This window comes from Phasianus colchicus, chromosome 27 (genome assembly GCF_987193195.1).
Source record: "Phasianus colchicus chromosome 27, bPhaCol1.hap1.1, whole genome shotgun sequence".
In the NCBI taxonomy this organism is placed as follows: domain Eukaryota; kingdom Metazoa; phylum Chordata; class Aves; order Galliformes; family Phasianidae; genus Phasianus; species Phasianus colchicus.
The window spans coordinates 3383697-3406649 of record NC_143462.1 but is presented as its reverse complement, the minus strand read 5'-3'; the positions used below and the strand labels follow the sequence as shown (position 1 = coordinate 3406649).

General features: G+C 43.1%; 1 protein-coding gene across 3 annotated transcripts in view; it reads left to right on the top strand.

Annotated features, from left to right (window-relative positions):
* The window catches only part of KCNU1 (potassium calcium-activated channel subfamily U member 1), a 72844-nt gene that overhangs the window by 41893 nt on the left and 7998 nt on the right, over nucleotides 1-22953 (top strand). For all 3 annotated transcript variants that reach the window (XM_031602221.2, XM_031602223.2, XM_090125788.1), the window contains 10 exons: nucleotides 422-491; nucleotides 876-1031; nucleotides 2353-2465; nucleotides 2555-2623; nucleotides 3636-3725; nucleotides 3860-3960; nucleotides 6971-7067; nucleotides 17184-17283; nucleotides 19343-19567; nucleotides 19963-20140. In XM_031602221.2, coding sequence (XP_031458081.2) covers nucleotides 422-491; nucleotides 876-1031; nucleotides 2353-2465; nucleotides 2555-2623; nucleotides 3636-3725; nucleotides 3860-3960; nucleotides 6971-7067; nucleotides 17184-17283; nucleotides 19343-19567; nucleotides 19963-20140 — 1199 coding nt within the window. The remainder of the gene's footprint in view (nucleotides 1-421; nucleotides 492-875; nucleotides 1032-2352; nucleotides 2466-2554; nucleotides 2624-3635; nucleotides 3726-3859; nucleotides 3961-6970; nucleotides 7068-17183; nucleotides 17284-19342; nucleotides 19568-19962; nucleotides 20141-22953) is intronic.

The following is a 22953-nucleotide window of genomic DNA, read 5'->3' as shown; positions in this document are numbered from 1 at the left end:
ACAGGTAGCAGCTGTGCAGTCTTGCACAGAATATAATATTACTAAATATAGTGTAATTATTTCCTTCTCTATCCTGAATTTCAGCAGTCAAGGAGTCTCTCTGTCTTACTCTGGAAACAGTTATGCTCAGCTGTCAGGTCTCATATTCTAAGCATTTTTGTACCAGTCAGACTTGAAATGAGTTCTTGTAGTACTACTGGATTTTGTGAATATGATGGCCCAGGTGCTGTAGTATTCTCCCCCCCCAAAATCAGTCCAGAAGTCCAAGTTCCAAACTGGATCATCTTTAATTTCCATTTGTAGGGCATCTACAGAAGTGGAGATTCAGGTCAGAAAGTCCAACTCCTTTAGCTGGACTTGAAAAATGAGGGGTTATAGCCAGAACGAAGCATATTAATCTGAAATTATATCTTTCATACAGAGTGCTGTCAATCAAGAATCACTACCCCAAAACAAGAATCATTGTACAGATAATTCAGTCCCGTAACAAGGTATGACTATGGTCTGTCTCAGCTGGAATTCTGGCTTTTATAGAATCAAAGGCTGTTATCTGGAGAAGGCAGAGATATTGTGCAATGTCTCTCACTCATACAGCCACTAACCTAGCTGGAATATCTTTCAACACTGTTAAAAATAAATAGCAAAACCATTTCTTTGTTGTTTTGCTGTCAGTTAAACGTGCGTTCAGCATTTAAAGGAAAGATAAAACCAAAAGAACCTCAAAATCAGAAGTCTGCTTTAGACTTGGTGTATTCCACTGTCAAAAAATGCAATGACAAATGCAAAAAAAAAAAGACAAGGAGGGTCATTGTACAGGAACAGTGGCCTTGCTCATTGCTGTGCTGATCTGTAATTGCTTTCCTACACTGAAACAGGCATACCTGCCAAACATACCCAATTGGGACTGGAAGATGGGAGACAGCATCATCTGCTTTGCTGAGCTGAAGTTGGGCTTCATGGCACAGAGCTGCCTGGTTCCTGGTTTGTCCACTCTCCTGACCAGTTTGTTCATCAGGAAAGAGAATACAGAGGTAAATCCTTTGACATGATTAAGACAAGCAGAAAAAAAAGAAAAAAAAAAACCATAAAAACATGATTGCTGGGCATGAAATTGCCCAAACAGACCTCAGGGCTGCCAGTCCTGCAGTGGAAATGCTTTTGCTATCACCTAGTGGTTGTGTGTGATACTTCACTCTCCAGAATAAAACATGAAATTGGACTGCTATTCCTGTATTCAGGGGCTTTTCATTTGCAGAATTGATTTGGGCAAACCATATAAATATCTGGTGGAAGAAATATATAGAAGTTTTCTGTAGGTCTGCTGTTTGTAGATAAAGTGCTATTTGATAGATGTGCTGTTTCTCAGGTCCAAATGCTTTCCTGGGTCACAGCAAAGTTAGCTAAGCTGTTATTTGAAGTTTTTAAGGCATACAGTGAAAACTCAGCCAACTTTTGATGTGATGCTTTTCTCGATTAAAAAGTCCATCAAACAATTTTTGTTTGGAAAGCAAAACTCTTAACAGCCTATTAAGTTTTATGCAGGAGGCATTCACATGCCAAGAGAATGGCGTATAATGTGAAATAATGAGTGGTGGTATAGAAGCCAAAGGAGCTGTCAGTAGCAGGATGTTCCCTTGGTATAAACAAACCTTCCTCAGTCACATTGCTACCTTGAGGAGCAAACAAAAAGGCACTGAGAGGTGCTGAGCCCAGAATAAGCCTTCACTGCTCATCAGACCATCACAGCAGTTATAGTTGGTAAACATAAGACCCAAATAACTGCAAAATAAAGCTTCCCTTTCCTCAAATAATGAATTCCCAATACTTTGCAGTCGTAAAACGACCGTGTTACTTTGTTGGCAGTATTGACATAACCTGTTCTTCAATCATAATAAGAGGGAATGGTTTTAAATTGAGAGGTTTAGGTTAGATATTAGGAGGAAGGGGTGGTGAGGGTGGTGAGGCACTGGAACAGGTTGCCCAAGGAGGTTGTGGATGCTCCATCCTTGGATGCTCCATCCTTGGATGCTCCATCTGCTCCTTGGCTCTGGGAAGCCTGGTCTGCTGGTTGGTGACCCTGCACACAGCAGGGGGTTGGAACTGGATGAGCATTGTGGTCCTTTTCAACCCAGGCTTTTCTATGATTCTATGAATACGAATTGGAAGTGTCTGCAAGAGTTAAGACTTTCCTTGGTCTGTTGTATATGAACTCTAATATTGTTTCTGACAACGTACAGCTGATGTCTTTGATCTGATATCATGTGGTATTGGAACGACGTCCCAGCGTTAGTTTACACATCCTACTCGCTTTGCCTTGAATAAATACATCATCTTTATAATCGATTCTTTCAGACAAAGAGAAAACATCTGAAGGACGAGACGCTTCTGGGAGACAAAGACTACAAAGTCATGGCCTTTCAGCTCTCTAACGACTTTGCAGGCATGACTTTTATAGAGGTTTGCCGGTATGTGGTACAGATGTGGACGTTTTTCTGTTATTTCCTTCCAGATGTACCTTTCCTGATAGCGTGGCTGATTTGCTCTCTTTTTCCAGGTTGTGCTTTGTGAAACTGAACCTTATCCTCTTGGGGATTGAGCTCCAATTTGGCAGTCGAGGAGAGAGGTAAGTGGGGGAATTCTCTCTTAGTAAGAAGTCAAAATTCCAAACTGATGCTTTCCAAAGAATTCAGATTTGCTCCCAGGTCTGCACAGACTTTATGCACCTCTTCTTTTCCTGTGCACACTAATTGTTATATGGGGTAAGGATGTGATTCCTGGTTGCTTACATGCCAGGGTGAATTTTACCATATTTTGCCTTTCTTCTCACAAATAATCATCAAGAGATGGAGGATTTCCACCTCACACGCAGCATAACCATCATAGATCTCCCTTTGATTTGGGGCAAATCAAGCATATTTATTTTCATGGATAATGAAACGCCTTCTCATGGTTTTGGTTTTTTTTTAACACATGAGTTTTAGCTCCTAAATGCTATAAAGCATTGTCATAAAGGGATAATTTGTCAATGCTGGCAGCAGAGCTTTTGCTGTCTAAAGCTGATCTGGTCCCAGGCCAGATAACACTCTCTGTCTGTTCTAATGATGAAATACAAGACATCCTAATGGGGGAGCTGGAACTAGTTCAGAAAGGGGAGTAAATGAGTGCCATAGATCTTTACAAAGCTTGAGAAATCATCCAGAAAATGCAGACTATTGAGTGCAATTATTACTCTTTCCACTTTTATAAAGGAAACGGCTGTAGAATAGAAACTCTGAGTTGTAGGGAACCACTGCTGTGAGAAATAGGTTGGGACTCCTGTGCAAATGGTGAATGAACCCTGTGCTGAGAGCAGACAGTGCATGTTGGAGGTGCTCAGTGCTAATGGAAAACAGGCCACAGCTCCATCTAATGTATCTTGAGCTCATATGTTGCCTGGATGAAAACAGAATGATGGAAAGAGGAAGCAAAAGGGGAAAAAGAAACTCACACGGGTCCTAGAAGTTATAACAAGGGGAATTAAAATAAAAAGTTAAGGTGGGAGGGGGCTGCTGTGATCATCCAATCTGAATTTCCACAGCAGAGGTGGTTGATGTCAGGCAAGCCATCATTACTCTTTGTATGGTTTCTCCACGCAGTGCCATCCTGATCAATCCATCTCCACAGATAAAGATTTGCCAGAATACAATGGGCTTTTTTATTGCTCATTCTCTTGCAGAAGTCAAAAGGTAAGGTGCTTTATTACTGTTTTGTGGAGGAAAAAGTTGTAGAACAAAAAGTAGTTTCAGGAGCAGACGAGCGCATTTATTATCTGATCAGTGAAGCATAATTCACCTCTTCCTGATTCACTTCTGTTTTCCAGGGCACATTTCTATTGCAGAGTTTGTCACAGTGACATCCAGGATCCAGAGCAGATTGAGAAATGTCAATGTGGAAGCAAACTTCACTCAAAAACTTTCTCAGGTACGTTGGTTGTTTTAAGTCCATTTCCGACTTTAAAAAGGGCCGAATCAATATCTGTTAATTGTATATTTATTAACTACTTATCACAGTTAATGAGGATAGTAAGAATAAGAACAGGTTGGAACAGCCCTTATCTGGTAAAACAAGGATCTTTCTGGTTACACTAATAAATCTTACAGGTAGTATTTTAAAGGCTTCTTTGTGCTTTGCTTTAGGAGTCAAAGCTTCTTGGCTAAAAGAGAACAGGACAAAATGCACTGGTGAGGATTTTCACCCTAATTATTAACAGGTTTATCACAGTATGCAGGTTTTTAAGTGCAGAGACCAAAGCAAATATCTCATTAGTATATGTATAGTCGAAAAAAAAAAAGGTACAGCTGGATGAAACAAGAGCTTTGTGCCTGGTTTGTGATAGGTCAAGGAAGTGCATCTATGTCCTGGCCCCATCGTGAGAATAGGGAACATGAAATGTGAAGTCAGAAAAACGTTGTGGGGTTTGTGTGAGGAATGTGGCAGCACCTGATGGTGTTTGCTCTGCAGACTGAGAGAGCAGATTAATCGTAACATCTGACCCAAAGCAGAGCATCGTGTGCTTTCATCACCTCAAACTCCACCTTCAGGGAATTCCTGGGCTTTGCTTTGGTTTGGGTTTCTGCTGAAGCAGAAAATGTGGCTTCTGATTTATGTTTAACTGCAGCAATGTGAGGCACGAAAGGCCAAACTGCTCATCTATGTCCACTTGTGCATTTTTCCCCTCTGTGCAGATGGTTTAAAGAGTCGAGAAGGAGCTTTCCTTTAAATATGGGCACACACGGACTTCTGCTCGTTTCTTGCAAATAACTTAAACAGCAGATGGCAGCCAAGCCCCATTACAAAACATGCCTCCGAGCTGCAGATGGCAGAGATGAAGGCAGAACTCATTCGCACAGCGAGCACAGACATACTGACACCTGGAGGACTCCGCGTAGTAATGTCATGTAGGAAGGGAAGCTGGAGCCCATTTTCAGTCCCACACACTTATCAGCTTAGATGCAGCTGAGGTCCCTGAAAGCCATCTACCTCCCAGAAAAGAGATTTCTTTAAGTGTAGAAGACGTCTTAATAAAAGTCAGTGTCAAAGGAGTAGAAATACATTGATGCTGTGGGAACTCTCTCCACCTGGGTGGTTTTATTCTGGTTTCCTAAGGCAACCTTAGGTTTTAAAAGGACAAGATTGCATTTCAGGATATGTATTAGCAAAGAGTAGTTGTTTGCAAACCTGCAGTCCTGCACCAGATATGCAGTAGAGAGGATGGCTGCCTGAGCAGGATCAGGACTTTTGCCAGCCGAAAGACCTTGCCATCAGTTTTTCCCCAGGATTCCAGATGGATTGCAGCTTAACTGTAGTCACTTTGATTGATTCCTCCCTTCTCAATATAACCCAGTTGAAGCAGTACTTCGTGTCCTGGATGCCTCCAGGCTCACTGTGGGAGGAAGGGAATTAATGGAGGTTAGATGCAGGAGACCCCCAGCTAGAGCAGGTGAGGATGCTTCCAATACCTGCAGTGGAAACAGGGAGGTGAACCTGGTGAAGATAGAGTTCACTGTCATGAATAAGAAACTAATACAGGAGCCTGAGATTTAGTTAAAGGAGCAACCATGTTGCTATTTTAACGAGTGTGAATGGCTTATTTGAGGGCTGTAAGTTAAAACAAAATGAAATATCTTGTTTTGGGAGACATTTACTTATTGCTGCCCATGTAAGACAGGCTGTTAAGGATCTCTATTCTGTGACTTGTCTTATGATACTTTAATGAAGCTTGACCTAGCAGGATTGATTGGGTGTCACATGGCATCCTTGCAAAGCTCCCTCTCTGCCCTTCCAGCTCCCACCTCGTTGAACACAGGGCTGTAGAAAGAGCTATCCTGTTACCAAGGCCAAATGCACCTGTGTTCAGCACACCTGTGCAGAACAATTACAGCTTTAAGGCTGACAAATTGCCTATTCAGAGATGTCCCTTCATCTGCCAGGGTATGTTTAGAATCACTAGCAGCTCCATCTGGGTTAGTGTGCTTTGGCAATAGCTGCAACGAACAAGGAAGCTGGTATGAGAGGATTCACCTGTCAGTTGGTGAGATAGAGATCTCTGTGTCTGAAAGTTCTTGCAGTCCACCCTTTTTCTTCCCCACCTGAATGCATTGGACATGTTTGGACACATGTGACATGAAAAGCTTTGTGCCTCCTGTCAAATGCTGATAAGAGGAGGAATGCAGATTAGGAAGAAAGATACAGGCCAGGGGAGTGCAAGGAATAGCTTTTTTGTGTTCTGAGCCTGCTGCATCACTGTGGAAAGCAGGAGGTGCAGGTAGGGGCTTAAAAACCTCCGAGGGTGCTGCTGTACATCTTCAAATCACTGCCTGGTGTTCTAATGCTGGCCTTAATGGCCCGTGACCTCAGATTATGGCCCAGAAAGGACTCGATCAAATGTCAGAGAAAAGATGTTCCAGCTGTTAAATTGCTGCTCTAGGATTTGGGAAACCCAAGCTCATTTTCTTGATCTGTTTCCTCAGATTCAATCTGGGAACTGTAGGCCACCCAGCCTTACTGAAGTTTGGTTTCCTGTTGGGTAAGGATTGCAGCTGTAACAGCTTCAGCTCTCAGAGACAACATGAGGATAGACTAATTAATAATTTCAAGCCAGGACAGTACAGTGGTGAGGATGAACTCTGCCTACATTCCGGCTAATTTTTCCTTTGTAGGAAAAGGAGCCCCTTTGGAATGAGATGCTGCATTAAGGATGTTCTCACCACGTTTAAGACCATTCAGCACATAGTAGATAGAAATACCATTTTATTGCACTGCTGTATTTCTGACCACTGGTCTGGATAACCAATTCAAAGCTCCTTTGCCCGCTATCTCTGAAGCCACATCAGAAGCTTCAAATGCTATAATGGCCATTTACAGACGCAGTCTAAATAAAACCAAGGGCTATTCAAAAGGAACCCAACTTTGTTTCATGCCTTTATTCCAGAGAAACTGAAATCCTATGGAGAATCGCTTGTTTTGGATGGAGAGCCTGCAAAGTCAAGGGTCCTAAGTATCCTTCCACGTCAGATATTTGTTGATAGGTAAGAAATGTAAAGCTGTATGAGTGCTGAGCAGGCATTTCCTGAACTTATTCATTGAGAATCTGTGTGGGAAGCAGGAACAGCCTGTTTCCTGGTTCTTCTGCTATTGTTAGTGGATGGTTTATGGCTTCTCCCTGTCTTGAGTAATTGATCGGTCTAGAAAGCACAACTATTTCTATGCATCCAAATCCTCAGCTCTAACACTCTCCTGGAGGGTCAAAGCTTATAAGCATACATGAGATACAATGAACTTGTGATACCAATTTGAGGTACAATGGAAAAGTGAAAGGAGGGATTGGTACACCTCAACAAAGTGCTTACTGCACTCTAGATGGAAGCAAAATAACACAGAGGAATCATGGAACACTTTTATTCTGCTGCTTTTCAGAGGGCAGGGTGAAGACAGGAGTAGTTGGGTGTTAGAACGTGAATAGCCAACACTGAGTTTTGCTTATTCTTCAGATGCTTGATTGCATTGTGCTGTTGGCAGCAACGTGGAAGAGTAACAATCTCTGGTTTGCTCTAAAGCCAATTGGTGATCCAAGAGAAACCTCACCCGACAGCCTTGTTCTCTAACATCAGCAATGCATGCTAGGAGTCCCTTCGATGCCATCTGAATGCTTCCTGGCTGGAGGAATCTGATTTCCCAGCAGGTTTCACAGAGCAGTGTCAGTGTAGTCATCTTCTGTCTGAGTCGAGGTGTGAATTGCAATGTTTTAGCTACAGCGTACTTAGTTTGCTGAGCAGTCCCACTTGACTTGCATTGGAACTCCTCATAACCTGAGCTGCTATATTCAGCATAAGGAAGAATATCATGGTCTGAAACTGAGCTGTCAGTGACAGCAAGCTGTTACGCTTTTCCTACATCCACTAGAGAAGGTGACAGGACATATTGGCAAATAGCATCATGCTAGAATTTGCAGTGAGTAGACAGGAACTTAGCAGGGGAAGAGGTGCACAAAACCAGTATTTCTTACCTCGTTTCTGCTTGTGAGCAGTTTGCAGTCACTGTAGAGCTGAAGAGGTTTAATAAATAATATCTCCCCTCCCTGCAAAATCCCATCTTGTGCTTCAGCAGCAAAGGCAAATGTCAGTGTGGCAAGGATTGTAAGGTGTCCTCTGGAGAGCTTTGCATCTTAGCAGCTGTGTCCCCAGCACATGCATGCTATCAGGACAATAAAACGTTGCTCAGTGCTGCTGTCCTACAACCAATTAGGTCAGCTGTAAATATTGGGACTGCATGGTAAATACATACACACATACTAGCAGATTGTGCTGACTTGTTAAATATAAACGGAAGCATAATTAGATTTATAACATGGCCCTCCCCCTCCTCATGCTCAATAACATAATTTACCAAAGGGAGAGAGAAGAACAAACCCTCACAACCTGCTGAAATGCCATTATTAACATGCGCATGAAAAGTCAATTATGCCAGAGGGAGGTATTTAAGTGAAGTGAGTTTCCGTACTCTGGGATTACACCTTGGGGATTATGCAGTTCTTATTTATTTATTTTCCCAGAGATTTCTGCTGCTGCTGCTGCTTAGCAGTGAGGAACAAAATTGTTACTAAGAGATATCCTGAAATCCCCTAAAGAAATGGCCAAATGTGCAGATAAATAATTGTTCCCATCCCCATCAAGATATTCTCCCTCATCACCATATCAAAAAGACACCACATCCTCCCCAGTCAGGGCAGGGATGTTTTCTGCTGTTTAGTTTTAAGTGACGCCAGGGAATGGTCTTCCAGCACTTCCCTGGGGAGGGGATTTTACCATACTGTTATTAGTTGCAGTATTTATTATTTGTACTACAGCGGTGCCTGGAGGCTTCTACTGGAGCCCTGTTGGGCTGGATGTTGGATGTGTGCACTATTAAAAGGATTTCTGCCTTCAACAGTGGTGAAGGGAAGGAGGGAAGGGTGAAGGGAAGGAGGGAAGGGTGAAGGGAAGGAGGGAAGGGTGAAGGGAAGGAGGGAAGGGTGAAGGGAAGGAGGGAAGGGTGAAGTGAGGTCTCAAAAGTCAGAGAGGAAAACTCAGTGCAAAATACAGCCGTTTGGAGCTGACCCTTCATAACATTACAGTCCTCAAATCTATCCCAAGTCATTTTTTATTATGATTAAAACCCAGTTCAGTATCGGATGCAGTTGCCCATTTTCAGATCAAGCCGAGCTTTTCCACCCAGGGTTTTCTGCTAATAGAAAAGCTAACACTGACCTTCCTTATCCAAATTAGGATGGCTGGGACAGTGGCCAAGGGGAGCTCCAAGTTCAAATCTCTGCTCTGTTTGATTTAGGATGGCGAAGCACAGCGTGATGCAGAGAGGATGGGGACTTGAACACAAGTCCCTGAGATGTCAAGGTATAGCCAGGGGTTGCTGTGTGCAGCAGGCAGTGCTATCAAAATGACTTTGGGCATCCCTTTGTGGGCCCACCTGAAAATACTTTTCTGTTGGGATATTTAGCCTGCTAAATACTGAATTTCTGTTTAAAAAAAATTGGAATTTTGCATCTAAGGTGGAGAAGGGTTTACGTATGAGCTGATCAATGAAGAATTTAATCAAACCGTAATTCAGGGAAATGCAGTGAAGTGCAATGAGGAAGAATTGGACCTGGCCTGTTATCAGACTCAAAACCCATTTCATTGGTGTCTTGGTGATATTTCTGGTGTCGTAGGCTGTTATAATGACAGATATTTCCCTCAGCACTGTGCACCCTATGGCCATACACTCTTCTTTTTCTTTCTCATTGGAAATCATCAGATCAGGGAAAGAGCTTAATCAACGTCATTAAGAAAATAGTAAGTCATAAACCAATACTGAACACAGTGACAACAATAACCAAGAAAAACAAACAAAAAACCACAAAACAAGAGGATTAGGATTGGATGAGCCACGAAGTTCATCCAGAAGGAATGCATGAAGACCTCCCCAGGCTCCTTCCATGCTTATGGGGCATCGATGCACTTTGCTTTACTGCTCGTGGCTCCTCTGCAGCCTTGCCTAAGGCATGGCAAATTGAATGGTGTATGTTCTGCTGAATTGTTGACTCTTGTTTTTCATTCCTCTTCGGTTTCTGGTGAGGCATAAAAGGGTGTTTGCGAGCAAGGCTCCATGTGTGCAACTCTGCAGCATCTCCTTCCCTTTTGTCTCAGCGTAAAAGCGCCTCAGCCAGGAGAAGGATTAATAAAAACTGAATTAGATTAAAGGGGAACCCAGGCTAAAGAAACAAGTTTTAGCTCCGTCTTAATTGTAATTTATCTACTGCCAGGATAATTGCTAATAAATACCTGCCGAGTTGCCAAGCCTATGTTAGGGCTTGTCAGTGCCAAATAAATCTTTAAGACTTAAGATCCCACTCTGACGCTGCCCATCACTCCCCAAACCAAAGGCAGCTCAAAACAAAGCAGTAATGCTGAGTGCTCCAGCTCAGCTAATCTGGCAGAATGCATCACAGCCTTTATAAATGTGTGAGAAGGGCTGTGCAGGAGCTCCCAAAAAGGTCATTGGTATTTTTGGAGCGATAAATCACGGAGGGAAAGATTTGCATTACGGCTGTATAAAATCCAGGGCCGGATTAGAGAGAGAATACTTTGCAGTAATATTTCTCTCCTGACTTGTTTTATTAGCTTCCTTTAAACATGTTACATTATTGCTTATAGAATTTCATTTACTTGGATTGGCAGCTTGATAAATATGTCTATTGGCGATGATTTGGATTGCTCTGGGCATTAATATTATTAAAACCTGTCACAAGGAAATGTCTGAAAGATGACTTACTGTAAAGATTACAGCATGAAATAAATCATACAATGGTATTTGTTACCGTTTATGGCCTCTTGGAGCCGAGTCAATCCCTTTTTATGTTGCATTATTTTTCAAGTTTTTATAGCCTTACATTATATATCGCTGTCAGAAATGAACAGATGGGGTGTCAAACACGAGCCTTCTGAATAATTCCCACCCTCGGGTTATTTGTATGAAGGACAAGTGTAAAACTGTGTTCTCAAGAAAAAGGAGCTCGATAGAGGTGGAGGAAGTGTTGTTACAGTGAGCGAGATCCCTTTGTCAGCAGGCACATTGTGCTTTTGCTCACTACCTGGTATTTACACAGCAGGGTGGGGGCTCATGGAAAACGTAGCAGTCAGTTGGGATAGCAAAGAAACCTCACGTTAGATGAGGTTTCACATTCCTTTGGATTGACTTTTAGTGCTAGGATGGGGAAGACGTGGAGGGGCTGTTTTGGTGATGGCCAAATCTCAGAGGGTTCATAAGAATGTGGAGAGATGTGGATGCAATCTCAAAGGCTTCAGGGATGGAATGTTATAAAGAATCCCTCCTGAACGGCGCCGGTGGCATTTCTGCAGTTTGGGATGAACAGGGAAAGATACTTTGGAAGGTCAAAGTGGGAGCTCCTCCAGGGAGAGGAGGAGATTTTGTATTCTGCTTTCTGTTGTGCAAGGCTTATGCGTTTGCTGTGCGTTTTTGGGGAGTCCTTGTTGGAGTCGAGAGGCCAGATTGGATGAAGTGATAGATGTGATGAACTGATAAATGCACCTGCAGTGAATAAGGTGTCGCTGGGTTAGGAAATTCAGGTAGGGACACATCATCCATGCATGCTTTCTCCCAAGCTTTCTCTCTTTAAATCTCCAGCCTTCAAATCTCACACAGGTACACAGCATAAATCAGCATTATTTTTGGAACGTGACTCTTTAGACACCCAAATAAATGGAGATGGCTCTGGTGGTGCAGTCTGGCTGCATCTTGCTCATGAAACAATAACATCTTTCTCTTTTTTTTTTTTTTTGCTGAAACTCACAGCTCAAGGATCAGCGTGATGGATCAGATATTTTAGCAGAGGTCTGATGGAGCAAAGCTACTTCTGCGGTGTGCAGCATGTGCCCAGACTTGCTCTGTGCAGACAGCAGCTCTTTTCCCCTCTGTTCACATTCTTTATTGTTTCTCTCAGCCTTGCCATTATAGACCTTAATCTTTGCAACTTCTACTTCTCCATGCATTCCTCAGTTTCTTCCATATTTCACACGAAATCACATCTTTTCTCTCTTCCCTGGGCTCTTATCCCACATCTATCATCGAGCTTACACAAGAATTTTAGGGGCTCACATTCACCAGGCAGAGTACAGTTGTGCTGTATGTGGTAACTGGAGTTGCACCCACCTGTATGCACTGATCTGATTCCACGTTATACAATAGCATAATCACTTAAAGAATTTGCATGACTGATAGTGTGCGCTCCGAGTGCATAAGGAGAAGTTTCATAATTAGCTTTCCCTGTGAACTTGTGCAGACCAGTCTATTTATAATTTGGTCAGCTCCTGATTTTTAATGAGGTGCTGAGAGTGACTGAAGCCTCTGGCAGCATGCATTTTGTATTTTAATTACCCACAGTAATTCTGACAATTACACCGATGCCATAAATCACGTCATAATGACCCATAAGAAAAAAAAAAAAAAGCCATATTTAATGATTGGATGGGGATTTGAATTAAGCAGGTATGCAATAGCTTAATAAGGAGCCAAAAGCTCCTTGGAGGTAAAGTCTTCCAAATCTTGTTGAGCTGTGGCTCCAGCAGGTGAGGAAACTTGGTGCAAAGTTTCTTTCACAGACCAAATCCTGATTTTCTCAGCAGAGGATTGCATTTCATGGGATTAAATCCATCTTTGTGTGCCTAACCAGAAATGGATTTCTATGTGATATGGTCGTGGTTGCTAACTGGCCATTCTGCTCAACAGGGTTTTCTTGTCCTTGGCAGTAATTGTAAGCAAGATGTCATGCAGTGGTGATGGTACTGGTTTTTAATCAGAGAGCTTGAGTTTTGGAAGGGATAACACACAGTACAGCTCATGTTTTCTGTTCTGATGGATAGATTTGCTAACATGTCCATAGCCTGGAGAAAAGAAGGCTGCGGGGTGAATCATTGCAGCCTTTCAGTACCTAAAGGGAGCCTACAAACAGGAGGGGAATCAACTCTTTGAAAGGGTGAGTGACAGCAGGGCAAGGGGAAATGGTTTTAAGTTGAGGGAAGGGAGATTTAGGTTGGACATGAGGGGGAAATTCTTTACAGAGAGAGTGGTGAGGTACTGGAACAGGCTGCCCATAGAGGTTGTGGATGCCCCATCCCTGGAGGTGTTCAAGGCCAGGTTGGATGGGGCCCTGGGCAGCCTGGTGTAGCATTAAGTGGGAAGGTTGGTGGCCCTGCATGTGGCAGGGGGGTTGGAGATTCATGATCCTTGAGGTCCCTTCCAACCCTGGCCATTCTGTGATTCTGTCTGAAGTGCAAGCTCTTCTATGTCATGTGTGATGCACTGCACCCTTCTTAGCACTAACCATGCTGAGAAAGGCAGGAGTCAGCATCACGTTGCTGTGGTAGCATTTCTCCTTTCTTATTTCCCGAGCAGTTCCTCTTATACAGACCTGCAATGCCAATGCTGACAGCTCTGGGTCGGCCCTCTGAGGAGCAGCACACATTTCCCAGCTCAGCCCTGGCGTCCTGTCCTGCATGGCCCTGTGTTCCAATGGGTCCTGGCTCTCTGCTTTTGACCCTTAGTGAATATCACTCCTATTATCTAAGATCTCAACCACGCCAAGTTCTGCTCTTGAGATTATTTTGCTCTTAATAATGTCACAATAAGTGGGTGGAAGTAGCTAATGGCTCTAAGCCACAAATGATCCCAAATGTTCTCAGTCTCCGCTCTCCTGTAAACCTTGACAGATTGGGAGTGCTTAGTAAAATATTGTAACACTCAACACGCATTTACAAGGCAGCGATCTGTCCCATGACGGCTTCCAGATGTGTAGTGTGTGCAATTTCATAATTCAAGAACAGATTCTATTGCCCTCTGCAGATCCCCCATCAGGCTGTTCATAAACACTGCTCATAATTAAATTAACCCACTAACTAGCCATGCAAATTTTGATAAGCGGAGACCAAAAAAAAAAATAAAATAAAAAGAGGGAAGTGTTGAGATGCTCTCAAAAAATGACAAGGTTGTCTTCAGAGATTAGTTATCATTAGGAGATGGGTTTTTTTTTTTTCCCCTTCCCGTTTGCCAAATTCCACTTTGTCCCTTCATACGTGACAACTGCTGTAAGGCTTTAATCTGATAATTAGGAGCTGAATTTTTGCCTGCCTTCCTCGAGCTGCCTGCTGTCCTACTCTCTGCTCAGCCTTTCTGGAATCGAAGTAAGCTGCTGTTCTGTGTGTGGGTAGCAGAATCAGGTTTCGGTTTTAAAACCCAGCTTGTCCCCAGCTTGAGGAGCAGTGAAGGAACAACACATGCATGTGCTGGAGCTGATGAGAGGCTGTGCAACCTTGGGGGGAACCTCAGTAAAGATTTCATCAGTGATGCTATGAATAATGGGCTGTTGTTTTCTTTCAGAAACGATGGCTCAGAGCTCTGACACGTGAGGTCTGCTTGCAGAAGCTGTAACCAGCTCTCCTACAATAACTGTGCTATATTAAAAAAGAGCTGGAGTTATGACACCTGGCTTACATCGATGGCTGAACAATGGATCCTTTTATAGTGGAGTGTTGGCCAGGGGGTAGGTGGGGTGGAAGTTGGGTGTGGAAGAGGAGGCAGGACAGCAAAAGCAGAAGGCATCTTCTGGAGTGAAGCAGCCCCACTGGTCTGTCTGGGTAACCATTCAGGGCATTCTGAGTTCCTCTTGCACTTCCAGCTCCTCGTTTCTTTTTGAAGTTCCATCACTCAGAGCTGTCTGATGATCCTGGCTCCATGTGAGAATGCAGTGTAGGGCAGTGCTTGTTAGATTAGGACTCAGCCTTTCCGTGTGTGTTCCAAGTGCCGATGTTGCTCTAAGCTGTTTTCCCAGCTCAGCTTCATTTGCCTTTGTCATCCACGTCTACAGCCCTAAACCTAAGGGGGGAACCTCTAAGAGCTGCTACAGTATAAATGATAACTACTGCCTATTGTAGTGCACTGAGTTCTGTACAACCATGCTGACTTCACTGGGATTTACATGCGCACTGCTTAGGGGCGGATTTGGTTCAGTGGGTGTAATTAAAAAAAAAACGAACTACTCCTTTTTAAGATGGGTTTTACTTGTTGCCTGATATTTTTTAATTGTTGGATGGAATGCTCTAAATTACAACGCTTTGCAGTGACGCGTAATACCTCTGCGTTATTAATTAATTAAGCCTCACAGTTCCTTGTGAGGTGGGGAGAACACTTTGATGCGCTGCGATCAGAGTGATATAATCCATGGTGATGAATAAGCTGAGCCCAGATAAGCACTGTATTCTCATAGTGCAGGCCTGGGGGTGAGAAAGGGGCTTTGCAGCATCCCCACAGGCAATGGCAATTTCCATTGTACGTGTGTGAAACTCTGCTCCTCCCTAAAGGAGGCTAACATACGTGCAGATCTGGGAGCAATAGCACTGACATGGCAAAGGCACAGCATCCTCTGAATGCCACTCTTTGCTTTCTAGACTCACAGAGAGCAAGCATGGAGAAACTGTTCACTCAACACACTCAATTTGTGACCCAGATAACCTAATAGCTGCTGTAAGTAACTCATGTAGCTCAGCCAGAGACTATTTCTGTCTCTGTAGAGTACCACACCGTATCAGTTCTTGTGCCCCCATCCTCAAGCTCCTCAGAGTCCAATGCAGAATGATTTATGAGTGTCTCAGGAAAATCAGATTTCTGTAAGGATCGTGTAATCTGCAGAGTTTGTGACAGGAGAGACCCCGAACTAAAGAATGGTTTGTTAAATGAGAGTGTGCTTAGCCTTGCAAAGGGGGGTGCTGCTATGATAAAGCAGGTCTCCTGCTATCTTCTCCTCTTTCCCCTGCCTTGAGGATCCACGAGGTGTTTCTTCCCAGGCGTATGTATTTCCTATAATATTAAAAGGAGAAGTTGTCATTTCTGACAAGTTGTGTATATAGATGATGTCTTTATTATGATAGAGATATATACACTGATTGATTGGTGAATGTGAATCAAGTAAAGAGAGCTTGTGAGAAGAGTCTCCAGCTTGCCAAAATGCCATTTAATCAGTGGCCTAAAGATGAATTATCTGAGGAGGAGACGTGTGGTGAATGGATGTCCCTTAGTTCAAGATCTGGGGAATAGGCAGAAACCACCAGGAAGCTCCAGCCTGGTCTTTCAGAGTCTGATGTGGAATAGAAAAGTCGATGGCTGTGCTGAAATAACTGACTTTTAACTGCTTATCCTGAGCACTGGTTAATTGTGCAGCTGTGGCATCATGGAGTTTGGTACAACTTGCAAACCCCACAATGCCATGTGCAAAAAAATGGATAAAATCTCAGGTTGCTGCTGCTTTGCTAAGAAGTTTTAAGCTGAGTTCCTGTGTACATTGGTTGGTTCAGAGCACAGCTCCATCTGCCTTGCAAGCCTTGCAGTGAATGGCACCTTCCTCTAGCAAAGCCCCTCTCCTCTCTGTTAATCTCAATACTGCATTGACAAGATAAGGATGAATTGGACAAGAAAAACAATGTCAGGACCGAACACTTGCCTGGTCATACAGCTCCACTAAGGCTGTTGTGTTCAGTGTATGTTGTAATCCTAGATGGCAAGTTTCTTTTATTGTTGCTATTTCAGTTCCAGGGTGATTAAATAAGCTTTGTTCCTAAGACAACTGCTCAGGGCTCCTTCTACCTACAGTAAAACTGGAGAGAGAATGCTGAGCAAAGACAAACAGGTTCTTTTCCATCAGCAGAAGAATATTCTGCAATATGGGCCTTATTTAAAGTTGCTGAAGATGAGGGAAAAATTCCTGCTAACTTCTTGCTCCTGAGACCACGTTTATGTTTCAATGAATGTCCCCACTGAAGAACTCATTATTTTTAGGAACCAAGCTCAAACAGCCATAAACATCACAACTGCTTCAATTAAAAAGTATATTTTTCACCTTGTTTGACCCACAGAACTGACGTTGGTAAAGGAATTCCTCCACCACGTAGCTCCTGTGAATCACACATCCTCACTTTTCCTTGCCATGAAGGGATCTGAACACTGCAATATCAGTGAGGAGGGCATCTCAGCAGCAGCAGCTGGAGATGTGATCTCAGCTTGGAGGTCGTTCTGTAGCTCAGAAGCTGCTCTCTCTGTTTCAGAGTCCTGCATGCTCACGAGGACGAGAGCCACAAAGTTTCCTTGTATCTGACAGGAAGGTATCACCAGTGTGATGCTGTTCCTCTGTACGAAGCTCTTCTGGTAGGTATCCAGTGGTGGCTTTTGGTATTTCACACTTTCCTCCTTATCCTCCAAGGAATAAACTGGGGCTCCAAAGTGCTCACCTGGGCAGAGAGCACAGCGCTTTGTCGTTTGCTGTTGTTTAAATGCATTTCCTTGAGCTGACCCTGCTCTGAAGGAGAGACACTGAGACCACAACCCCCTGTCGAGAAGCGAGTTGCAGTTAAAGTGTCTTGACCAGAGACTGATGGGAGCTGAATCTCATTCCGTGGACATATTTGCTTTAATTTAAGTGGTAACCTGGGAACAGAGAAGGATCTCCAAGGTAACAAGGGATCGGTAATGCCTCCCGTGTTCATCTAAAGCAGGGTAGGCATCCAATCTCAGGAGAGCATTTCAGCAGATGTGCAAAGGAAGGTCCAATTGATACCTATTTTGTTGTTTTTTTTTTTTTTAACAAAACGTTTTAAACGTTGCACGTTTGTGTCCCTTGCCCTATTGATCTGGAGATCTTTAATGTTGTTTGGTTTATTTATTTCGTGTGTCTAAGCCGTAAAAGAACAAATCCTATCTAGAAATGGCAGGTTGTGCTCAGAGCTGCCAGAGAGCTGAGAGTAGGCAACCAAATCTTGCAATGAGGTGATCAAAGATTTCATCAAAAATACAGAATGTTCAAGCTGTTCTGCCAGCTGGGAGACTTGTAGCAGGCTGGAATTCATGCTGCTTGAAATGCTGCAGCTTCCTTCCAAGCAAATAAAAGGACCCTATTGCCCAGCAACCACCAAAATAGGATTAGTCATTACAAATGGGCAAATATCCCAATAGGACTGGGAGCTCAGCTCGGAGAATTGAAGGGTAATGTTTTGAAAAGATCTTACAGGCAGACTTACACGAGGAAAAGGCTTACAACTGCCATGTGCCACTTTTGTATTGTACTGGTTCTGTGTAGCTATGCTAGGCTGTGCAAAAGGCTCTTTATGAGGTTTAAGAATGTCCACAAAGAAAGTAAGTGTGTAATAGCTATTGCACTTTGTGCAGTTCGTGGAAAATTAGGTCATATACCTTACAGAAGTTCCTATAGAAAGTCCATGCAGAACACAGGGCATCTAAACACATTTTCTTTGACTTTTTCATAAAGTAGGCATTCTTAAATCACTTCCATGTTTTTAGTGAATTGGAGCCTTCAACTCTAATTCTGCAGAGATGTTTAAGAACTGATGGAATTTTACGTTCACCTTCCTGACCCCAGCTTGGTAGGAAGGCCTGCATCCTTCCATAGTGTCTTCAGAATGCCTCACCTCACCCTGCTGCCCATTCACTAATCTGACTGCTCCTGTTGATCTTGCGATTGTGTATTTCCTCTGCAGAGTTCAGCAGTAATAGTTTTTCCAATTGTTCCTATAAAATAAGCCATAAAATAGATTGTGTTTTTAATTGTTCAGCTTCATTCAGTAGACTAATCGCTGGTCTTCAGGCATGTTACATTAAATACAGCTAAAGGTTTCATTATTCAATTTAAACTAATCTAATTAGTTAGAGACAATCATTTAATTTGGTTATGATTCTAATCTCTCATCAGGAAACTTCTCCCTGACAAAGACCCTTGTTTGTCTTTGGAATAAAACTGCCATAGGAATGAACATTGTGGGAATGGATCCTGCAGTTCCTGGTTGGTGGCTGTGGCTGTCAGTGCTGTGCCTGTGACAGACCTGGCTTTGGGGATCCATCCCACCTACCAACCACGAGACAGCAGCCATACATACCAAGCAATACCTCCTCCCCACTACTGCATTAATGAGTTAATTTGAGAAATGTAAACAGATAGGCAGGGGAAAACACCAGGACAAAGCAATTAGTAAGCACCTGGAATTGATATCAATTATTGTTGCTGTGTTATGTGATTTTGATGCCTTATATCAGCCAGTTTTTTTGTAGGGTAGCTTTGGAATCCAGATACTAAAGGACAAACGCTTTGTTTGGTATATATTCTCATTCCACCTGTAGATGTTACAAGGCAAGGAGGTGTTTTAAATCTGATAATCCTATCAGCTGCTCTATCAGAATTCTGTTTCCAATTCAGAGCTGCAAGAACCAAACGGTGCTGTACCTGCAGAATCACATCTTGGTCTGCATCTTTGGTGATGCAAACTCACCACTGATTGGGCTGCAGGATTTTGTGATGCCCTTACGAGCAACAAACTTCCTTTACCATGAGCTGAAAGACATTGTTCTCCTTGGGCCATTGGATTACCTGCAAAGAGAATGGGAATTTATTCAGAATTTCCCAAAGCTGTGGTTATTCTCGGTAAGAATTTTTTGTTCCTTCCCTTTTCTGTAGCTCTCCTGTGCACTTCTGAAGGTGTTTTAAAAGTCTTTGTCAATATGAGGGCTGATCCAAAAGTAATGCCTCCTATTTTATCACAGTTGTCCATGATGCCAGAGGCAGAGGGTGGTGGTTTGGTACTGTGGTTACCCCTGAGAAGATAATCGTGATTGGAAATGGGGAATTGTCCAATGAATTGCAAATTTAGAACCATGAATTTTTTTCCCTGACCAAAGCTGCTTGTATTTGAAGATGCTTCCAAAATGCCATTGCGCCAGCTGGGTTTGAAATAAATACATTTGTTCACCTTTCACTTTCATTGGTCCTTAATGTTCAGCTTTCTCAGATTTCTCCTTATCCTTCTTTGGTTTGATCAGGGTAGTGCTCTCTCCTGTGTGGATCTGAAGGCAGTTAATGTCCAGGATTGCGCTGCTTGTGTCATTCTGTCTTCAAGCACTCCTATCTCAAACAATCCTTCCCTGGTTGACGCGGAAAGCATCCTAGCCATTCTCAACATCCAATCCATGGAGATTCAGCTCAATTCATCCTCAGTGGGTAAGTGTGCTTCCCTTGGCCTGCGAGCTGATGAGGGGAAAGGAGAGAGGGGTGAAAGCATCACTTGTCTCTACTCTGAGCCACAGCCCATCTATCCTGACTAATGTCAATGAATACGGCCAGAAATCCATTTAACCTTACTGGCTGGACAGCCTAGTCCAATTTCTGCAGCTACAGATTTGCAAAGGAGAGGTACAGCAGCACTGCTCCCTGGAAATAGGCCAGTTCCTCCCAAAAGCTCTGAGTGATACTTCAAGGTTTCCAGTAAAGAGACGACCGTGGGAGGCTAAATGGCAACGAGAGCTGGTAACTGCTGTATTACTTGGAAAAGCAGTTGTGAGTGGAGTCCCTATCCATCCTTCCAAAGGAGAAAAACAACACCTTTCCCTTGGGGCTTGAGAAGGTGGGCTCTGTTCTCAGCACAAAACTGCGATGGAAGCAAAAACAGCTCAGCAGAATATTTACTGTGTCTCTTCCTTCCTTAATTTGGCAAAAGAGCTGAGATTTGTCCTCCTCTTGAGAACATGGAAGTATTAATTAACTGAAGACGGGCTGAGAAATGGATGGCTCTCTTAAGTGTTTCCCATATACTTTATTATCTTTCTAGGCTTTTAAAGCAATGGCTTTGCCAAAGAAAATATTACAGTGAGGCAGAGACAGGGTGTTTTAATAATAACTAGGCAAAACAGCATCAACATACAGCGTGTACTATCAGAACAGGAGAATAATGATTTAGAAGGGCTATTTGAGTAAGGGGTAATTGTTGATTACTTTTAACTGATGTATTTACTGCTACATATATATAAAGATATATGGAACTCATTATTGATTGTATACAGAGAGGAAGTAAATAATATGTTCTTAAATGTATATAATTTATATATCTCTATAATGACAGATATAGATACTGTACCTACTGCATCTTTATACCTATATCTGGAAAAGAGGGAGACTCAAAGCAGAAAGGGCACTTCATCCTATCAGCCACAGTTCTACCACCCTCCTGCATTTTATTTTATTTTTTTTTTTTGTCTAATGATTCAAAATCACAGTACATTGTGTGCAGAGCTCTGAACTACAATGCGTACATGGAAAATAGAGATGTGAGCATCTGTTCATCAAAGCCTTCCCAAGCTGCCTTGCAGAGTTTTGTGCAAAGAGCACAGAAGACAACTGCAGATAGGAAAGAGCCGACAGATAGAGAACAGCAAGGAAATTTGCCAGGCTGGGTAACTGTCAAGTTAGCTTGGAAACAGTGAGAACAGTGAATAGCAGTAACAGAGCCAGGCAGTGCCTGTGCTGATCTGAACTTGGTGTCAGTTCACCTCCTGCAGAAGTTAAAGGCAGCCACCTGTAGCAGTGAAATCTGCATTTCAGAGCTCAGGTGCTTTGGTAAACGTTGCAGCAAACGTAGTCTCACTTTGGACGCCGTAACGAAACACAATTCAATTGCATTCCCTGTGGTTTTAGATTTCAGGGTGAGCATTTCAAACTCAACCAACCCAGGCCCATTCTGTGCATGACTTGTCCCATGGGGTGGAGAATTAGGCAGCTCTTAGAGAACCAGACCCACACCGCGGTAAACACGACTTACGCTCACAAGAACGAGTGTTTACTGAGGTCGTGCTGATGCCAAGGACTTCTAGTCTTTCCCATGGAAAATTTTAGGTTTTCCAGTAATGCTGTAATTATCACCCTGTCATGTCACCACGCAAACAGGTTGGCAAACCTAGGTACCGAACTAAATAATCTGTGGCATAATCTAAACATGTAATGGTAATTAAATCTGACAACTTAATAAGCTACTGAAATTCAAACGTACAGAAGTAATCTGCAATTAAGTAATCTTTTGTAATAGCACCCTGCCAGTCTGTAGGATTTCAGGTGGAGCGCTGTGTACTGTTCCATAGGAAAAATATTGACATAAGGAAAAGGTATCCAGGCAATGATCAGACATATTCAAATCAACCGGTGCAGCGCATGGAGAGGTGCAGTGCAGGCAATGATTCACTTCAGGCATTCAGTTGTGTGTATTCAGAGATGCCTTGCTGTGCTTGGGGAGGGTTTGTTCTGCTGCTTCGAGGTGTGGTGGCTCCTGCCATCTCTAGCAAGGTGTTTGTGGGTCCATCTCCTAAGCTCAGGGATGGATGATTGGAACAATGGTTGGTCTCCAATATTCACTTGCTCCTCGGAGGGGAGAAGGAGTCATTACAAACTATCCAAATCTCAACAAGTTTCATTTCTTGCAAAATGGAGTTCAGATTTCATCCTTTTGGCTGTGATAACACCATGTGCTGCATGTGGTGTTCCTGACCCTCAGTTACCCCAGTGCTGTGCTGGGCAGCAAAGGAAAGGCTCAGGTGTAACAGAAAGGGAAACAAGGTTGTATACAACCAAGAAAAAGAGAAGATTTGGGGTTGGGTTGCTTCTTACCAAGTCAATTGTCTGGAAGACTTGAGTGCAATAAGAACACGTGCTGTAGGAACTTCTGAATTTTTCTTTTTCTTGACTGTCAGGTCTTCAAAACTCATGGCCTATGCCTTTGGCCTTCATCTGTTTCATCCAGTTACGCACAGCATCCTTGAAGGGGAAGGATAAGACAAAACCTTCTCCCTCTATGCGTAACTTATTGGGTACTTGGGGCCAAACAGCACTGGAACCATCACTGCTGCACCACAGAGCGTAATTATATTTCAGTAACGATGTCAATAAGCAGCTCCCAGGAGAGCTTTTATTTTTCTCGTCCTTTGAAGCCCTGAATGAATAAAGTAAGCCTTGGAAAAGCAAGCCAAGTCAAGAAACTTTCTAAATAT